Below are 18,645 nucleotides of genomic sequence, written 5' to 3'. Positions count from 1 at the left end.
TTGACCGGCATCCCCCAGGGCTCGATCTGTACTAAGTCCACTCCTGTTTTCCCTACACATCTCTTCCCTGAAAATAGCCGATCTACAAGCTGAGCTTATAGATCTGCTATTCTCACCTTATTTTCGCCTGTTATGACATAGTAGGGAATAGGGATGCTAGTTATGAGAACACTTGTAGCTTTGTGAAATGGGACATCAAATGACGCAAAGATTCAGTAAAACAATGGCTGTAAATAAATGTGGCAACGGTTTATATCAAATAAACCAGTGGTTCAGTATTCTGTGTGTATGCGGTCATGGTTACCACCAAAGTATGCCGTTATTTGATACAAGTACTGGCTTCAGGAAATACACACTGGGAGGTGACAGTGTCTTGTATTCACTGTTATTGGGAGGGAAGGGTACAATTCATTGTACAATTGTTCGTTTAATATTCATCTTTTTATACTGTATATATGACATACTTTAAGATGTTGGTGTAAGAAAATTATCATTTAAATGAAAAGATGTTAAAGGAGATAGACACCAAGCAATTGTTTTTGATCAAATCAGATTTATTCATGACATAAAAAAAGTTAAAAGTGTAAAATCAAATGGCCAAATCTACATAACACAGTTTACAGTGATGGGTCTTCACTTGCAGTATCTGTCAGCTTTCATTTTGGCTCTCCTGTAAAGAAACATTACATAATGATTATACCAACTTTATTTGCACCCATTATACATAGCATGTAGCTGGGTGCACACCAGTAATGTACATAATATAAAACAAGAATCGACAAAATAATGAGTAGGCTAGTTTACATCACCTTACATACTCAAATCTATTGACATAAGTTGGTATCTTGTATAAGTCTGTGCACAATGCACATTAATGTGAATGGGTGAGGTCCTGCACTTGGGCACAAGTTGAACCATGGTTATGTAAAGACAGCAGGATTGGATGGCTTGTATAAAAATAAAAAAATAAAATAAAAATCATGCACTGTTCATGTGCTCGGTTTAATGCGTTCCTGCAGTTTGTAGTGGCTCCAACTAAATGTGTGGTCAAAACAACTGACAAAGACACCGTTTGAGCTGCACCCTGTCTACTTCCGTTTTCCTGTTGAGTCACATGCCCCCCATATAAGTCACAAGATGTGTCGAAAAGGGTTTGTATTCAAACTCTGCCTGTGCTTAACTATCGTTTCTTTTGGGTGGTACATCCAACACACTGCAGCACCTGCCCCACCCACACGGTGTGATTTTATACCTGTCAAGCAAAGTTTCATGGAACTTCCCGTCCGTCCTGGCCCGTTTCAGCGAGGTCGAGTCGTCTTCATTCACCCTGAGCCGCCGGTCCTGAAAACTCTGGAACTTCTTCCTGGAAAGTAACATGTTAGACAGCATTACATTAGGATCCAGTATACTGTTGTACATACACAAAACATTGATACGCCTCTCTATTCTCGTTCGCTGAAACTGTTAACTGTGTGGTACTTGGTTGAAGAGAATAATGTAGTTTAGATACTGTGGTTGACGAGGAAGTGGAACAGTGCTTTTAAAGAGGCTTGGTTAGAGAGGCTATTTGCTACTCCATGGAACTTGGTACTTTTCATTTACAATCAAGTCAGATGTTTTGCTAAATGCTCCCCTGTGGATCTTGGACTTAATTTGGTCAGCCGCTGTAGGTATCTGAAATACCTACATGTATGACGCTCCATATTTGGGAAAGGTTTATTTCAGCCCGACTGCCATTCACTTCCATTATAAGTCCATTACGTAATATAGAGCGTGCCAACGTTTCGTCACCACGGGGGGCGTGGCATTGGGCGTGGCATTGGGCAATGTTAAGTCAACCTGGTTTTTACCCCTCAAAGATGTCCGCCGCTACCAAAAGACACTTGTTGACGCCCCTTTCAGGAATTTTGGCACGCTCTATACGGTATGTACTAATTAACTAGCAACTATGTTACCTATGGCTTACAATTATATACTTTTTAACCATTGGGAATGGTATCCATTGTATGTTTTCTAACGAGAATGGACTCGTCTATTACATCATGTTGAACCAACGTGACCACATTTCTCTTCTTCCCGTCTTAAAGACTTCACATACCACATCTCAAAGTAAACAACCGTAGGGGAATAAATAATGTCAAGTAAAATGGTGCAAATTAAACAATAGGGCTCTATTTGTGATGTTTTAGGTTGGCGGTTGGAGAGGAGGGTACTCCGACAGTGGTTTATGATACCCAGGTTGCACTCCATTCTGAAACACATTGGAGATGCTAAGCACTACATCACGAAGGCAGCTCAAGGGCAGCCATTATCGTCACGTCAACATGATGAGTCCATTTCCCCAGTGTTTGCCCTAAAAAACAATAATGGAGCGAGGAGGTGGGGGGCAAAGCCTTGACAAGCATAAAACAGCCTGAGATGTATTGTTTCAGACTTAATAGGCAACAGATGGGATGTGATAAATAGAGAAACAAACAGGAACACACACGTCACGTTACGTCAATACAGCAATGCCCTCTAGTGCAATCCATCAATTGCGTCTTTAACCACATCAACCCTGGCGTCCCTATTTTGGGCATCACTATATTTTTTTAAAATGGCAAATCTACAAGCTCACAACATGTCGAACCGCAAAGCGTTGTGAGCTCGTACATCTGCTATTTTTGTGTGACACCGTTGTATGACAAAGTTGTATAAAACAGGCTTTAAGGCAGAGGGATTGATGAGGCTGCCACATCAAGGGAAGTGATTTAGCTGTCAGAACCTCCCTGCCATCAACTGAGGGAAAAAAAGGAAACGTCAAGGTAATAGGGAGGAAATCACTGCATTAAAAAGGTCAGCCTGAAACCCAGCCATTTTGAGAGAGGCTGGAGGTTTGTGCATGCTGTAAATTATTGTGCTGAAAGTGGAGCACTAATGGAATAGAAGTAGAACAGATGGGAAAAATGGCAAGAAACGCTCAAAAACCTGTTGACTGGTTTTTGGATGCTTCTGGGTTTTATTAGATTTAAATGAAACAAATTCTTTGCTTCTTTAAAATGTGTCTCTCAGACAGTAACATGAAATAATATCTATTGCCCCGGTAAAAAAGCAATAACTCAACATACACCCGATTCGGTATGTTTTTCAGCAACATTACCCCTGGTTTCGGTTGAGCAGGTCATGACTGATTTGAAAATGACACTGAGTTAATCCGAACGGGTCACCTTTACGTGGGTTGTTTTGTAAAGGGACTGCTGGAGCGCTGAAGCGATTATAAAGGCAGTTAGGCATGAAAAGTGTTATCGTAAAGGTCACGCACACATAATTGATCTCGCAGTTCTTCACGTTGCCCCGGTCCTCATCTGCTATGTCATCTTTGGGCTTCACATCCTTCTCCGCACAGGACCGGATCTGTTCATCATCCACAGAAAGACACACAGACAGACAGACAGTTAAGAGAGATGAAGAGAGAGAGAAATACAGAGAAAATGAGAGAGCAAAAGTTACAGACCTGGGAGTGAGCGAGACAGAGAACAAAAGATGACATAAGATGAGAAATGGGACGTAAAAGAGGTAAAGAGAAGCAGAGAGTGAAAGACATTGAGAAAAGTCAAGTCACAATGAAACGGCGTTGCACCAATGTGGAACCCGTACTTAATGTGGCCAGCTTGTTGGACATCTATGACGTCAGTCGTCTATGAAACATCTATGACGTATGACTCCATATTTGGGCAAGGTTTCGGCCCGATCAGAGCTCCTATGACTTCCATTATACATTAAAATGTAATATTTCAAAAAGTATAAAACATAGATATGTGAAAAATGTCCTACTGGCAGTGAGCACATGAAATTTGGCACCTATTGTTCCAGCGGTTTGCAGTCGTGTAAAGTAACTAAGTACATTTATTCAAGTACTGAACTTGAGTACACTTTTGAGGAATTTTTACTTTACTGGAGTATTTCCCATTTTCAATACTTTTACTTCTACTCCACTACAATTATTTGAAAATGTTAGTTACTAGTTACTTTGCAGATATAAATTATTATATTATGAAACACACATTAACCACTTTAATTTTATAAATAGGGAATTTGAAAATAGCCGATCTACAAGCTCACAACGCGTCGCATCGCAACGCGTTGTGAGCTTGTAGATCAGCTATTTTCAAACATTTTAGTACTTTTACTTTTGGTACTTTAAGTACTTTTACTCAAGTAACATTTTGAACACAGGCCTTTTACTTGTAACAGAGTACTTCTACATTGTGGTATTGATACTTTTACTTAAGTAAAAAATGTCAGTACTTTTCTACCACTGGCGGTTTGTGAGATTAACTCGGGACACACAGACAGGCAGACCCTCTGAGGGGCCATGTTGTGTAAAAAAAAAAGAAAGAGGGGGGGGGGGGTCTTGGGTACCGACTGTTTTTCATGTAATAAATGGCCCTGCATAAGGTCAGGACCATTTTGCAAACCAGCCCTCCATCTGAGCTGGCAGGTCCCCATGGAGACAGCCTGTCTATATGAGTTGCATATTAGGATGCAGCCTGAACACTTCACCTTCACCATCTCGTCCTCGCCTGCTGTCTTAGTCTTCGCCTCGATGTCCCCGCTCTCACTGTAGGAGAGGAAACAGCTGTTTGCTGCCATCAGAGCCATTTTACCCTGAAACGGTACAGACAGACAGGGCTGTGGTGGGATATTTGTTGACCTGAAGGTACAGTTCACAGAGAAAATTGTGTGCACATCCCACGCCTGCATTTAGGCCAGGTGCTGGACATCAAGGGAAGAATCAAGCATAAGAAGAAAGTCCACACACTGTTCTCAAGCTCCAAAAAAACTAAATTTTTATGTATGCAACTTTTTGACCTTCGAGGTCTTCATCAGGCAAATGAAGACCTGCCTGATGAAGACCTAGAAGGTCGAAACGTTGCATAAATTCACGAAATATGAAGTCATGAAGAAGGCCAATTTAAGCTTGGAGCAACAAGTGTCGCACGACGCGTCACGTGACAAAGTTGACGTGAACGCGACAAAAGAAAATGACGCGGAGGATGTCCCCCGAGGACGTCCCCGCACTAAAACGAGTCGCATGCCTCTGGAAAAATGAAACGTCGCTGACACTAAAATGTTGCATTGATTCGGAAGACGAGGTAGGCTCCGCCACCACGGAGATGCCAGAGACCCCCTTCACATCCTTGTTTACATTTTCTGGCGAGGCTGTCGTCTAGTCACAGACGGTATGAATGCTCAAAGCTAAGAACACGTAAGAAGAGCGAGACACGTAGTCCGATGCGTTGTTCCACACTCGTCTCTCCAAGCATAAATTGGCCTCAAAAGAGTTCATGTGCAGTACATTGCATAACAAACAGAATTAATTAACTGTGGGAACTTTGAAGGGCTCTTCTGTCTGGCTTCAGTTAAAAACATTTAAGGCTGTTATGGCTAAAGACTAATGCACTCCTTGGTAATGGCTGCTTGGAATGATGGTCATATAGGAAATGAAGCTTATATTACAGTAGAACAGATTATTTACAACTCTGGGGTTACTGCACACAACGGCAGTCTGCAGAGTACCATGGGAAAGTTAAAACTATTCTATTTCTGACAGTGTACATAAAATGCCTAGTTTTATCAGCTTGTTTAACTTACTTCTTGGAAAACGGGTTCCCATTGTTCTCTGGAGCCGATGGCATCAGCGCGACCCACCACCAAACCATCCGAGGTGATTCCCAAGTACTTTCCATATCCAGACTTCAGGGCTATCCTGCAAAAAGAACATCAGATCAGCGTTTTCTCCAGCAGTGTGTCCTTCATACCCTAGGCCTGTAAAGGAGCCGCTTGGTTATCGTTGGCCAAATAATTTCCTGTTAAAGCAACCTGAATGGTTCTAATTTCAATCACCATTAATAACCATACCCGTCAGAGGTGTGCAGGCTAGGGCAATGAACTCAAATACTCAAAGGTAAAACAGTTGCAGTTTGAGAACAATTTATTGACACACAAGATACTGCAGATGGCTTTACAATGTAGTCTAGGGCTGCCACAATAACCGTGTCATGAACCCTGTGGGGGAATGGAAAGGCTTATATAGGCCTACTTGTAATGTTAAAAACTCTTATAAATATTGTAAATCTTCAAGGGACAGTGGGACGAGTGTCTTTTTGTTTCTAGGCAATGGTGTGTTGACTAAACTTGTACCGATTCATAAAGATAATTTAGATACAGGCATTGCATTTAGTCATTAATGCTGTGTTCAGTGTTGCAGCCTATGATTCATAAAGATAATTTGGATGCTGACTGCTGTTCTGCCTTGCGTTTAGTCAGTAATGTTGTGCCAGGCAAATGATTCTACATTCTTAACATGATTACAAACATAGTAATGGTAATACACAACATCCCTTTTTATGAGCCACTTCACTCTGTGTATTCCACATCGCAGAAATCATAAAAGGCACTAAAACGAATGATGCACTCAATGTTATGATGGTTTAGTGAGGTTCGTTGCCCCTTTCACATTATAGCGGAATGCAATGTTAGGCGTAAAGACAAAAACATGTTGCATTATGCGGTGATAGGTGATGATACAAACCTACATTAAATAGTGATCTACACTACAGTAATCCTGGAACCATGGCCGGCCAAAATGTTTTATTTTTTCAACTTTTTAACATTCCACGAAGGTCCGTGGTGCTGTGAAAAGGTAGTTTTTTATCCATTTTGTCCATGCGCGGCCAGTGAGAATGGCTGCATTAATTAACATATGCTTGAAACGCCTGGTGGGTTTCAAGCATTTCACCAATATCACCAAACTTTAAATAAATTGCTCACCTATGGCACTTGACTTGTTTGTATTTACTTATGACAGGCGCTCTAAAAGAATTATGTGCGACTAGCCGACTCGACTTGAAAGTCCTCTTTACTTATCGACCACTGAAAAGCAGAAAATTCAAGGGCTACAGTACACTTTTAAGTTACTTTTAAGCGAGAAATGAGAAATAAAAGAACCCAATCTTTGATGAAATATCCGCAAATCATATAAAGTATTGTATTTATCACAAGCCACTTTATTTGTCCTGACTCGGAGGGTGATATAAGGACTGAAGGGGGAAAATTGGTCTACTGTTCTGTGTGCCACTGCACGAGAACTGTAACTGCCTTGGGCATGGCTACATAGACACACACGACCGGAAGCGGAAGGCCTACAAATTCACGCCCACTTTTGAATCAGAATCAGTTTTATTGTCACATCACAGGTTTACAAGGTAAAAAAGTGGGTGAAATTTGTTTTTGTACATCGTTCCCATCGCAACGTTAATTTCCATAGAAAGAAGAGGGGGGGGGGAGAAGAAGAGGGGTGGGGGGCAAGTGGGAAGGAGATCAAAACAAGAGAGCAACAGAAGGCCAGACAAGTTATCTACATATTTACAAAATGACACAGCGCCGCTACTCGGGGTCGGTTAGAACGATGAACTGCAGCTGTCAATGCATTCCCTATGAGAGAATATGAGAATTAGCCTACTTTTAAAATATTCCTACATTAACTGGAGACGATATTGATTTAAATAAAAATATGTTTCCAAATGTATGGAGTGTCTTTGTCAACATATCTTCTTGTTTTCTTAATAGTTGATGTGTTTCACATTTAATTTGCCACTTTAACGAGTTACCCATAATGTTAACACAGCAGAGGGTAGACCGCAGACAGACAAGTTGTCGCATTTCAGTGACATCACTGTCTTTACGAGCGCCGAGCGGCGACCAGTGGCGTACCCACTGTAGAGGCAGGACAGGCGGTTGCTTGCCCAACTAAGATCTCGCCTCCCCTAAAAGAAAACAAATAACCCGAAAATGTGTCAATGCGTGCTTACTGTCCTCAAAGTCACGCACCCAACAAGCTTTGAACTGAGCAGATTGGACCTTCTGTTCCAGAGATAATGACCAAAACATCTTGAAAACTGCCACTTTCACCAGTTTTCTGGGTATTGAAAACCTCAAGGGATGCGTCCGTGACGTATATATCATGTGACCACTTAAACTCTAGATCTCCGATGCTAGCGGTTTTGACATACTAATGGAGTATATTATAGTATATTGTGGGTAGTATATCGAGATGACAGATATGGGACATTAAAAAGGACAAATTAAACAAATGGGACAGTTTATCAGAACAAAAAAAAAATCGCTACAGCCTCAGTAGTTAACCAGTGAAATTACGGTATTTTACAATGCCTCTCATAGAGATTGCATTGACAGCTGCAGTTCATCGTTCTAACGGACCCCGAGTAGCGGCGCTGTGTCAAAAGTGGGCGTGGATTTGTAGGCCTTCCGCTTCCGGTCGTGTGTGTCTATGCCGGACAAACTATTACACCATCCCTCAGTTGGATCACCTCGGGAAACCATGAATGCCATATTAATCTATATTTACCATCACCATTCCATGTATGAGTGTGTGAAAAGTACAATTATTTTAATTATAATAATACACCCACCTGGAGTCAGACAGCTTGATAGCAGTGAACTGCTCGGGAGGGTCGGGCCCTTCATCCTCTGAAACATTAAAAACAGTATTCCTTTATAGCAGTAGTTCTCAAACTTATTCGTGCCAAGGACCCCCAAATTGATATGTATTTGGCCGCGGACCCCCATCTGAAAATGTTTGGTGCCCAGAAGAGACCCCCAGAAGAGAAGATTTATGTAAAAAACAAAATGACTGATGAAGTTTTCAAACATTTTCAAGATCTTTCAAGAGCTTGCAGTGCGGCACAAAGTGACACGCTGTGTGTCCCCCCCCGCTGTGCCCCCCCCGTTTGAAATGACCAAATCTGCCTACCGATCAATGGCCTGACGGAAATGGTACCATCTGGACCAATTATATGAAAATAAAGTTGAAAATGGGTAAAGTGGTTCTTTAACTTGCTTTTTGATCATATAACTGTGGACTCTTGGAAGAATACCCCCTACTGGTCTAAGAGATGATCACATTAAATCACAGTAGAGAGGTGGTTGCTATTCTACATTTTCATCTTTAAAAATATTAAAGATTACAAGTCTGCATTCTGTGACCTCCTTTCTCATTATCATCAGATTTGTTTTAAATGAAGGAAAAAAGCAATCATCAGTTCACTCATTGTGTGGGAGATGGACTAGTATTATGCTTAAAGTGGTCTGTAACAGACAGGTCCCAAGTTCGTTCGTTCGTGCACGCACGAGATCTGTACAGACAGGTTCCAGCGTGTGTGCACGCACACGCACCCACCTACCTCGCGTCACCGTGTCATTGTTTTTGTTCCCCACATGATGTGAATCAATTAGTTAAGTCTCGCTACGAGTTAGACTAAAAGATGGACATACCAAAAGAAACTAAATGATAATACCAAATTAAACACATTTAACCACCAACCGGTCGTTTCGGTCGGTGGTTCCGGCCACCTGATGAACACACACACACACACACACACACACACACACACACACACACACATCCCCATTCTAAAACATTTCAGGTTTAATAAAGAGGGGCTTTGCCAGGGACCATATTATAGACCTGTCAAGGATGAGCACAGCCTGCTAGACCTTAATAAGGCAGACATTCATAAACCACAAGTGTAATGAGACGTGAAGAGCTTTTTTAACAAGGGCTGGTTATCTCGGAGATATGCCAGACCGTGGGCCCTCTGAGTTTGATTAAAGAACATCAGCAAGTTTCCTTTGAACCAGAAGCTGAATGTGAACATTTTGTGCTTCTTTTTGAGAAGGAGCTATTATTCAGTAATGCGTGTACAGAAAATCCTCTTTAAAAAAAGAAAGAAATGGAGGAAATCTCTAATCTGTCTCAGTCTAAAATGCACGGCCTCTTCTGCTTTCATCTTGTATGAGCATGCAGAGGACGAGAGTCCACCGAGGGGAACTGGGATGTTTCAATCTTTTTCTTCTCATAAAACGTGAGCTGAATGCAGTGCTAGTGAGTGGCAGCTCTTTCCAGGGCAAGCCATTCCAATAAGCATCACTCTCCCAATCTAGAAGAAAAACTCCTCCAAATAATGTACAGAAGGCTCTGAGCTGCATCACAAATGAACTCCTGTCTGACTGGGCTTGCTTTTTTTTTGGGGGGGGGGGGGGGGCTTTTATGCCTTTATTGATAGGAAAGTAGGCTGACAGGAAATGGGGAGAGAGATGGGGAGTGACATGCAGCAAAGGACTCGCGATACGCTGTCAGGCTTACCAGCCCAGGTGCCCAGATGCCGTCCGGGCCCTGACTAAAGGCCTAGGTGAAATGTATGCTAAATGCATCCCAGTCTGGGATGAAGGATTGACCTAAAATGTAGTTAAGTGAGTGAGTGAGTGAGTGCAACTCCTGTTTTCAGTTCAATGCTGGGGACTTGCCAGCTGGACCCAGTGGTCACTTAGTCACTCACCTCTCTCTGCACTTGACGGCAAGTACTGACTGCAGGGGAAGGAGCGTGATGCTGTTATCTGCATCAGAATCCTGGCTCTTGCAATTCCCTCCAACTTAACTGTCTACTAGGCTTCCTCTGAACTATGTATTATCACTTGCAGAAAAGTAACTCTGGTGGTGTTTTTTCAATACCATGCTTGAGAAGCCAAGGAGAAGATTAACAGATGTTGTGCTTAGGGAACGGTTCCAGCTTCTGCTACGAAACATTACCTGGCAAGCAGCACAGGAACCTGCATTGAACACATTTCAGAAAAACAGGCCTGGTATCTCAAGCTGTTCTTTCTACTGTATATGCACTCTCAGACGATTTCTTCCACTCTCTGTAGGAAATCAATAAAATTTGCAAAACTGACAGGTGCTGGATCGCCATAATGCTTTGTTTTCAGATCTAAGGCAAGTTGCGGTCCATGAAAACAAAACAAAACAAAAATCCCAACTGTCTTCTACCCAGTCGTATCCTAATTGCTTCAAAAACACTCTTTTGTTCAATATTTTACTTTTTAAATCACTTGCGGTGTAAACCTTCTCATGCACTAGCGAGGAATGCGCCTGGGCATGACCGCTGGTGTTCAACACGAGCTGAGTTCACATGCACACACTCGCACAAGCGTGTGCATCATTCGTGCATGAGCCTGTTCATCCCAGAAGGGTTTTAAACAATAAATATTCTGCCAAAAAGCTGAATTTTTGAGCTAATGAGGATAGTTTTGACACAAGACAATTAGGTTATACTCTGACAGCTGTGTTGGAGTTTATAATAGATTTTTATATAGCTTTATTGTGGTTAATTGTGGACCCGTATTTATTTCAGTTCATCAGGTATTCTCTTTTCAATTCTTCATTCACCATAAAGACAACAATTATCCACGTATTCAAGGCTTCATTGGGAGAGTAATTGATAGGGAAAAAAATAATAATCATTTTGGGGTGGACGTATTCCTATAATGTATTGAACTACCACAAACTCCCACCCACACCCAGCTTCCATGAGTGAGTGAGTGACCGACCAGGAGTCTAATCCCACGTACCTTCGTGTGGTGGGCCAACAGTGAAGAGGCCAGTATCCAAGGCATGGATGTAAGAGTTGTCGTGCATCTCCACAGCGACTGTTCCAGTGAGGTCTCCAATATTATGGACACACCACCAACCACCTGGACAGCAGAAATGGAGTGTGATGGAGGTGCACTAATACATGGTGTTCCAATTAACCTCATTAACCCTGGCGTCCCTATTTTGGACAAATATTCAAGCAATTTCAAAATGTTTAAACTTTTTTTTAAATGTATTTATTTTTTTGAATTTTCCAAAAATAGCCATTCTACAAGCTTACACAAGGCGTCATTACGCGATGTGACGTGTTGTGAGCTTGTAGATTGGCTTCTTTTGATATTTGTTACATGATGAAGTATAGGACTTAAGTGGACTATCTACTGCAGCTTTAATAAGGGTTATTTACAAATCCTATGAATCCTACTAAAAGAATCCTATGGTTTGTCTAGGATAGCCAATTGGATAATCATTTAAAGATTAAATCCCTTTATCTAGGCTCAGATTACAATATGTAGAAGTCACTTGGGGGCACCTGATTATTGGAGCACACATAGCCCTAGAATAGCTGATATTCCATACATGATACATTGCATGATTTCCATAACACAGCCATTGAACACGCAATGTGCATTTTTGTGGTGAGATTCATCTCTACGGAATTCTAATTTGTAGCGCTCCATGTGTTCTCACCAAATAATTAATGACTGCGACTTGAGGTAAGGTCTTGTCATCTAGTTTCATATCCATTTGAAAGCTGTGGCAGAAAATAAACGTTCTCTGTACGAGACAGGGTGACATTCACAGCAGTACCACACTGTATAAATGTCCTTCAATTAACGCATACATACATACATACATACATACATACATACATACATACATACATACATACATACATACATACATACATACATACATACATACATACATACATACATACATACATACATACATACATACATACATACATACGGGACACACACACATTGACAGGTACGTTGCGGTTGATGTGGGGTAATTAATCACAACTGTCAATTTGTATGCATTAATTGAAGGAAGTTTTCATAATTCATGTTCAGTGCTGCCGTCCGTCAATGCAGCCCATTCAAGTACAGAGAATGTGGTCCATGTGAATCTTGTGGAAAAGTGGAGATATTTAACTATAAATTACACGTTTATTTCCCCAGAACCTTCAAATGGTTATGAAACTAGTTGACAAGAGCTGACCTCAAGTCGTAGTAATTCATTATTGGGAGAGAATTACAAATCGAGACAATAGAGATGAATCCCAGCACACAAATGCATTGCGTGTTCAATGGCTGCGTTATGGAATAATATGCAATATACGGAATATCAGCCATTCTAGGGCTAGGACACACACACATATGTGTCGATAGAATTCTACTGGTTGTCATGGACACAATTATTTTACCTGCTACATTTTAAATTACCTCTTTAATCACACACCAGAATCTAACAAGAACGAGCACACTATTCAAAGTAATAGGGCGACTGAATAGAACATGGCAGCCGTGTCCATTGAAGTTCAATGGAAAAGTGCCGCTGTGTTATATTCGGTTACTCTCAAGCTATATACACATACCAACAATATCCTTTTTGTCCACTTCTTCATCTTTTTTCTTCGTCTTATCTTTACGTTTCTTCTTTTTCCTTTCAAAACAAGACATGTAGTAGACACGTTTACATGTTGACATCAGACAAGTTACAACTGTAGTTACAACACACAACACGTACCATGGGTGACCGGGCCTTCTGCTCGGCCACCCCCCAATTGTGGAATGCCCTCCCTGCCCACCTGAGAGCACCATTCTTTTAAGAATTGTAATCATTTTTTTTAGCTACACTGGTTTTACCTCTAGGCTTTATGCCCTCATGTTTTAAATGTTTTGTTTCAGTTTTTTAGATCTTTTATAGTGGTGTGATGATTTTTATGCAAATGCTTCTTGTAGCACTTTGAGATTTACACAAATGTAAAGTGCATTATAAATAAAATCCATTATTATTATTAAAATCCATTATCAGGCAAAGTTACAACTGTTATTTACTATATACATTTTCTTTAACATTTAGATATTTAGCACTCTCTTACTCTCTTATCCAGAACCACTATAGGGTATCTACACTAGCCTTGGCTTGGATCAAGACGGTCGACGTAACAGGACAGGTGGGCACCAAAACCATCTGGGCACTAGGGACAACTGGGCACCAAAACCATCTGGGCACTAGGGACATGTGGGCACCTGGGTGGGCGGGCACTTAGGGGTGGAGATAACTGGGCACCTGGACGAGTGGGCACCAAAACCATCTGGGCACTAGGGACCTGAATTAGGATTTGAGTCCACAAGTGTTTTTTAACTTTACATAGCATGCTGCTTTGTTGATGGTAAGTGATATTTAACCCACTGTTCTTTAAACCCCCAAACACTCTTAACATTGATCATTTGACCATTTTTTGGTATCCTTAATTCTTTTTGGTATTTTACCATTTCCCCAATTAACAGTGCTTCTATTTTGGCAAATAGACTCTTATATTGTACTTTGAAACTCTGTTAAAATGTACTTTTGACCTCAGTACAATTTTGGCAAATAAACTCTTATATTGTACTTTTGACCTCGTTGTTGTGTTGTGTTTGGGGGTTTAAGGAATAGTGGGTTAAATATCACTTACCAAAAACAAAACAGCATGCCATGTTAAGTTAAAAAAACACTTGTTCAGGTGCCCACTCGTCCACGTGCCCACATGTACCTAGTGCCCAGTTGTCCTGGTGCCCACCTCTCCAGGTGCCCAGTCACCCCAAAAATATGGTGCCCAGATGTCCCTAGTGCCCACCCGTCTTGTATTCCTACACATGCACTTATTGCACTAATGAGGCCACCTTTGACTGGTTGTTAGTTAAATAAGGTATAGCTCTGATTCATAGCCTTGAATCAGAGCTAAGGAAGGTACTAAACAACCTCACTCGTACAAAATGGCCCTGAAATGGACTGAAGGCTGTCTGTAATTAATATAATTCTAATAGATCCATTACAGCCAAGATGCGGGCCGTGTTTAGATCATTTGGATCTATTACGGTTATTATCCTCATACACATAACAGGCTACGCGACAGTAGCATTAGCTATGTTAGCTTTAGGACAGTCGGAACCAAGGGGGGAAAGCTAAACAACTAGCATTGAACAGTTCACTAGCAGCTAGTGACTAGCTAGAATGTCGACCTTTTCTGCGGAGACATATTTACCCTTTGTTCGTTCCTTTTAGAACCAGCTTAGATGATTTTACGCGTGAATATTCATCCATATCGCTGCTGCTTCTGCTACACGCGCTAACATGTAAACACAAACAGGTCTAGGAGAGAGACTACGGAAGCAGCAGAGGTTCAAATGAGATACAAGTTGCGAAGGACCTGAACAGCCTGGTGACTGCTATTATCTGAGAGGTACGTCAAGATTCCTTTCCTTTCCGTTTATTTTGTTTTATTTTAACTCGCGGTGCAGAGGTCTGGCATTGTCAGTCACCATGCCAACCACCAGGTGGTGGTTATTGATTTATACTTTGCAGTGGGTGATGAGCCTCAGGTGTGTATTGTAATGAGAACAGTCACACCGTTTTTTGGCCTGTTCATCTTGCCACGCAGTTCGGCGTTCAATGATTTTGTTTGAGTTGTCATTTATCTATGAGCTTGAAAGAACACGATATGTTTAATAAATGGATTGACATATCCGACATGATACATCATACAAGCACTTTGGACATTGAATTCATGATGCAGGTGTCTCACAAAGTCAGAAGTCAACTCAGTTGCCCCTGGCAGTGTACTGTGTTACAGCTACAGGTAACGGCTCTACAATTGCTAATTGCTATACTCATCAATCTGGGAACCCATAGTAAAAAAAAGGAGGAAATAAATCCTTTGAATTTGACTCTGGGGGGACCTCCCAACAGATCCAGAATAGAATGTGGATCTGTTAAACATGTTTTATTGCAGTCAAAACCAGTGGGTCTCAAAGTAGGGTCCGGGGACCCCCAGGGGCCCTTGAGGGGTTTATAGGGGGATCTGTCCCCAGCAAAATGAGGAATAAAAAAATAGCCATTGTCAACTAAAATAAAAATAATGTGAACTAAATCTCAAATCTCAAACATCTCTTGACCAATGTTGACAAATCTTCTCGGGGTCCCCTGGCATGAAATCTTTTCAAATGGGGGTCCTTGGCCAAATACATACGATATAGTAGCCTACTGAGTGGCACTTATAATCACTGTGACATTTTACCTCAGGTAAACCATGCTAGAATAGCTTGTGACCTGTAGAAGATTGCTTGGTCACAAAAGGTGGGTGTGTCAGACAGTCTAATATTATGAAGAAAGTTTGGAAGAATGTTGCACTCACTCATCACTGAATCTCCAAAGTTTAAAGTCACGACCGAGCATCAAGTTGTTACTATTTACAATGTCAACAATTTTAGGATCTAATGCATAAAAAAAAGCCTGCTTAAAATGAATGAATGGGGCGGCGGTAGCTGAATGGTTAGAGAGCCTGCCTAATGGGGAAGCCAGAGGTCCCAGGTTTGATCCCAGCCCTCAGCGATGTGTCAAATTGTCCCTGAGCAAGACACTGAACCCCTAACTGCTCCCTGAGCAAGACACTGAACCCCTAACTGCTCCCTGAGCAAGACACTGAACCCTTAACTGCTCCCTGAGCAAGACACTGAACCCCTAACTGCTCTCTGAGGCGCTGCCCCCGTAGCACCCACTGCTCCTGTTACTTAGGATGGGTTAAATGCAGATACCTCATTTCACTGTGTATGCAAATATACAGTGACAAATACCACAAAGGCGTATGGACTATATAATTATTATGAAGAATTTGACAGATTACTGTATTTAGTCTTGATAAGTTATTGTTGCAATTCAACTCAGTCACCAATCCACTGTGACATTTATAGATACAAAAATAGTATACCAATCAACCTGTGAGAGTTGATTGGTATCCCTCACAGGTTGATTTCCTGTACGGGGAGATATGAATGACCTCAACAAGGTGGCATGGTTCAATAACTGTTTATGCAAATGACACCCATTAGACAGGAATGGTCTAATCAGGGGTCTGAGACAGGAGGTAATAAATCACTTTGTTGACAGTGTCAAGAAGTAAAATAAATGAGACACAAGCTTGCGTTATCTGCCCTCTACAGTAAAACACCCAGTAGAGAAGACAGCCAGACAATGGCGGTGACGGGTAGGGCGGGCATCCTAAACCAACAGCTTCATTATGGATAATACTCTCACAGTTCCACCACGAAACCTGTCTAAACTGTTAGTTGTCTGGACACCAGTGTGTATTAATATTAAGACTCCTTTTGTTATTTTGCCTTATAATGGAGTCGTAGAAGCCTGAAGCCTCATTTATAATTAATTAATTAATTTCATACAATTTGCCATCCTATGCTGAGTGAAGGATTAGATATTAGTTTAATCTGTTATTACTGTATAACCTAAAACATGAGATTTGTTTAAAGAGATAGTTCACCCCCCCCCCAAAAAAATCATTTTTTATATCGATTAGTGGGTCGGGCTTACATGAGGCTTTGTATCTGTTTCGTCCATACATGGGCAGGGGCCATTTGTCCTCCGGCCCCAGCCAAAAAAGTCTGTCCCCCTTTCGTCCATACATGGGTATCTGTTTCGTCCACACATGGGCAGGGGCCATTTGTCCTCCCGCCCCAGTCAAAAAAGTCTGTCCCCCTTTCGTCCATACATGGGTATACACAGGCTGACACGTCATGTGAAGTCCGGCTTAGCCGTTACGTAGTGCATGTTTTGTACCTGTTTCCTCCATGTATGGAGGCTTTGTACCATGAGGCTTTGCACCTGTTTCGTCCATACATGGGCATGGGCCATTTGTCCTCCGGCCCCAGCCAAAAAAGTCTGTCCCCCTTTCGTCCATACATGGGCATACACAGGCTGACACGTCATGTGAAGTCCGGCTGTGGTCTCCTGGTCTTCATTCTGGGTCTGGCAGAACCAGGTCTCCTGGTCTTGTTTTTTGTCGCATTCCTAAGCCAACAATTTGATGACCAGCGGACCGGTAGGCAGCGGTTCCGATAGGAGACACAAAGGAGACTCTTTGTGTCTCCTACGAGACTCTTTGTGTCTCCTACCGGAACCGCTGCCGGTCATCGAATTATTGGCTTAGGAATGCGACGAAAACAAAAAAATATCCATGAATCCAAGTCTCCATGGGGTGACTTATAGAGAGTGCCAACGTGTCGTCACCACGGGGGGGAGGGTGGGCGTGGCATAGTAGCGCAGACATGTTTGTTTTGGGCAATGTTAAGTCAACCTGGTTTATACCCCTCAAAGATGTCCGCTGCTACCAAAAGACACTTGTTGACGCCCCCTTCAGGATTTTTGGCACGCTCTATAGATAAAAAAGTCATTTTGGGGGTGAACTACATAGATATAGAAACCTATAGATACCTCATTGGCCTCTGCAGTTCGTTGGAGCGACCTGTATCTCTTTAAAGGTAGTTTTTCTTTCTACTGCATTCATAGGACAGCAGAGAGACCAGAGGAAAACCAAGGGCGGAGAGGTGGAAGGACACAGGTCCCCAGCCGGAATCAAACTGGTGACACCACTGCCACATGCCGCCGACACACCACCCGGTCATCCACCGCCAGACTGGTGAATATTTAATATAACATGTTAATTATACCATAAAAATACCTTTGTGAATCTGAACTCTGGTTGTGGGTGATCATCAGAACCATTGTGTGTGTAATAATGTTTTATACACAAATCCCCTGGAGGATGATTGTAGAAAGGTAACATACTACACTATAAAAGACCAAATTAATGCTCCTCCGATTAGACAAGGCACATAAAGCCTTAATAACTTAAACACAGCCGGTTGTGTGATTTGTGTACCTCTTCAAATTAATATTCATGGAGATAAAGCGAGTCACAGCTGGTATGCTATTAACTTGACGATGCTTTGACCTCAAATACCCTGTTGGATTTAGAAGTTTGCAGCCTGTGTTGTGATTGCTTTCTAAAAGCATTACTAGTTTCAGGATGTTGCCATTATATGTATGTATTAGTCAGTTTGTACGACAGATGGTGCAACTGTTTGAGA

At 41.8% G+C, this 18,645-nt stretch overlaps 1 protein-coding gene across 1 annotated transcript; it reads right to left on the bottom strand.

The window, feature by feature from the left end:
• Positions 1-537: 537 nt before the first annotated feature.
• frg1 (FSHD region gene 1) lies at positions 538-14,864 on the bottom strand. The gene is made up of 9 exons (XM_080451108.1): positions 14,751-14,864; positions 13,095-13,162; positions 11,470-11,592; positions 8,475-8,532; positions 5,635-5,749; positions 4,543-4,647; positions 3,302-3,393; positions 1,253-1,363; positions 538-670 (listed from the first exon to the last, which is right to left on the bottom strand). The coding sequence occupies exons 1-9, from the start codon at positions 14,807-14,809 to the stop codon at positions 634-636; spliced, it is 768 nt and encodes a 255-aa protein (XP_080307234.1). The 5' UTR covers positions 14,810-14,864; the 3' UTR covers positions 538-633.
• Between the last annotated feature and the right edge of the window lie 3,781 nt (positions 14,865-18,645).

This window comes from Gymnoscopelus braueri, assembly GCF_963280865.1.
Source record: "Gymnoscopelus braueri genome assembly, chromosome: 2".
Classification (NCBI taxonomy): Eukaryota; Metazoa; Chordata; class Actinopteri; order Myctophiformes; family Myctophidae; genus Gymnoscopelus; species Gymnoscopelus braueri.
The sequence above is the reverse complement of the archived record's forward strand: the minus strand, read 5'-3'. Positions and strand labels throughout refer to the sequence as shown.

Coding starts and splice junctions, on each gene's coding strand:
- frg1 (XM_080451108.1), bottom strand. CDS start 14,809: ATGGATGAATATTCACGCGTAAAATCATCTAAGCTGGTTCTAAAAGGA. Junction 3,394..4,542: donor GCGAGGACGAGATGGTGAAG/GTGAAGTGTTCA, acceptor GATGATGAACAG/ATCCGGTCCTGTGCGGAGAA. Junction 671..1,252: donor CATGAAACTTTGCTTGACAG/GTATAAAATCAC, acceptor GTTTCTTTACAG/GAGAGCCAAAATGAAAGCTG.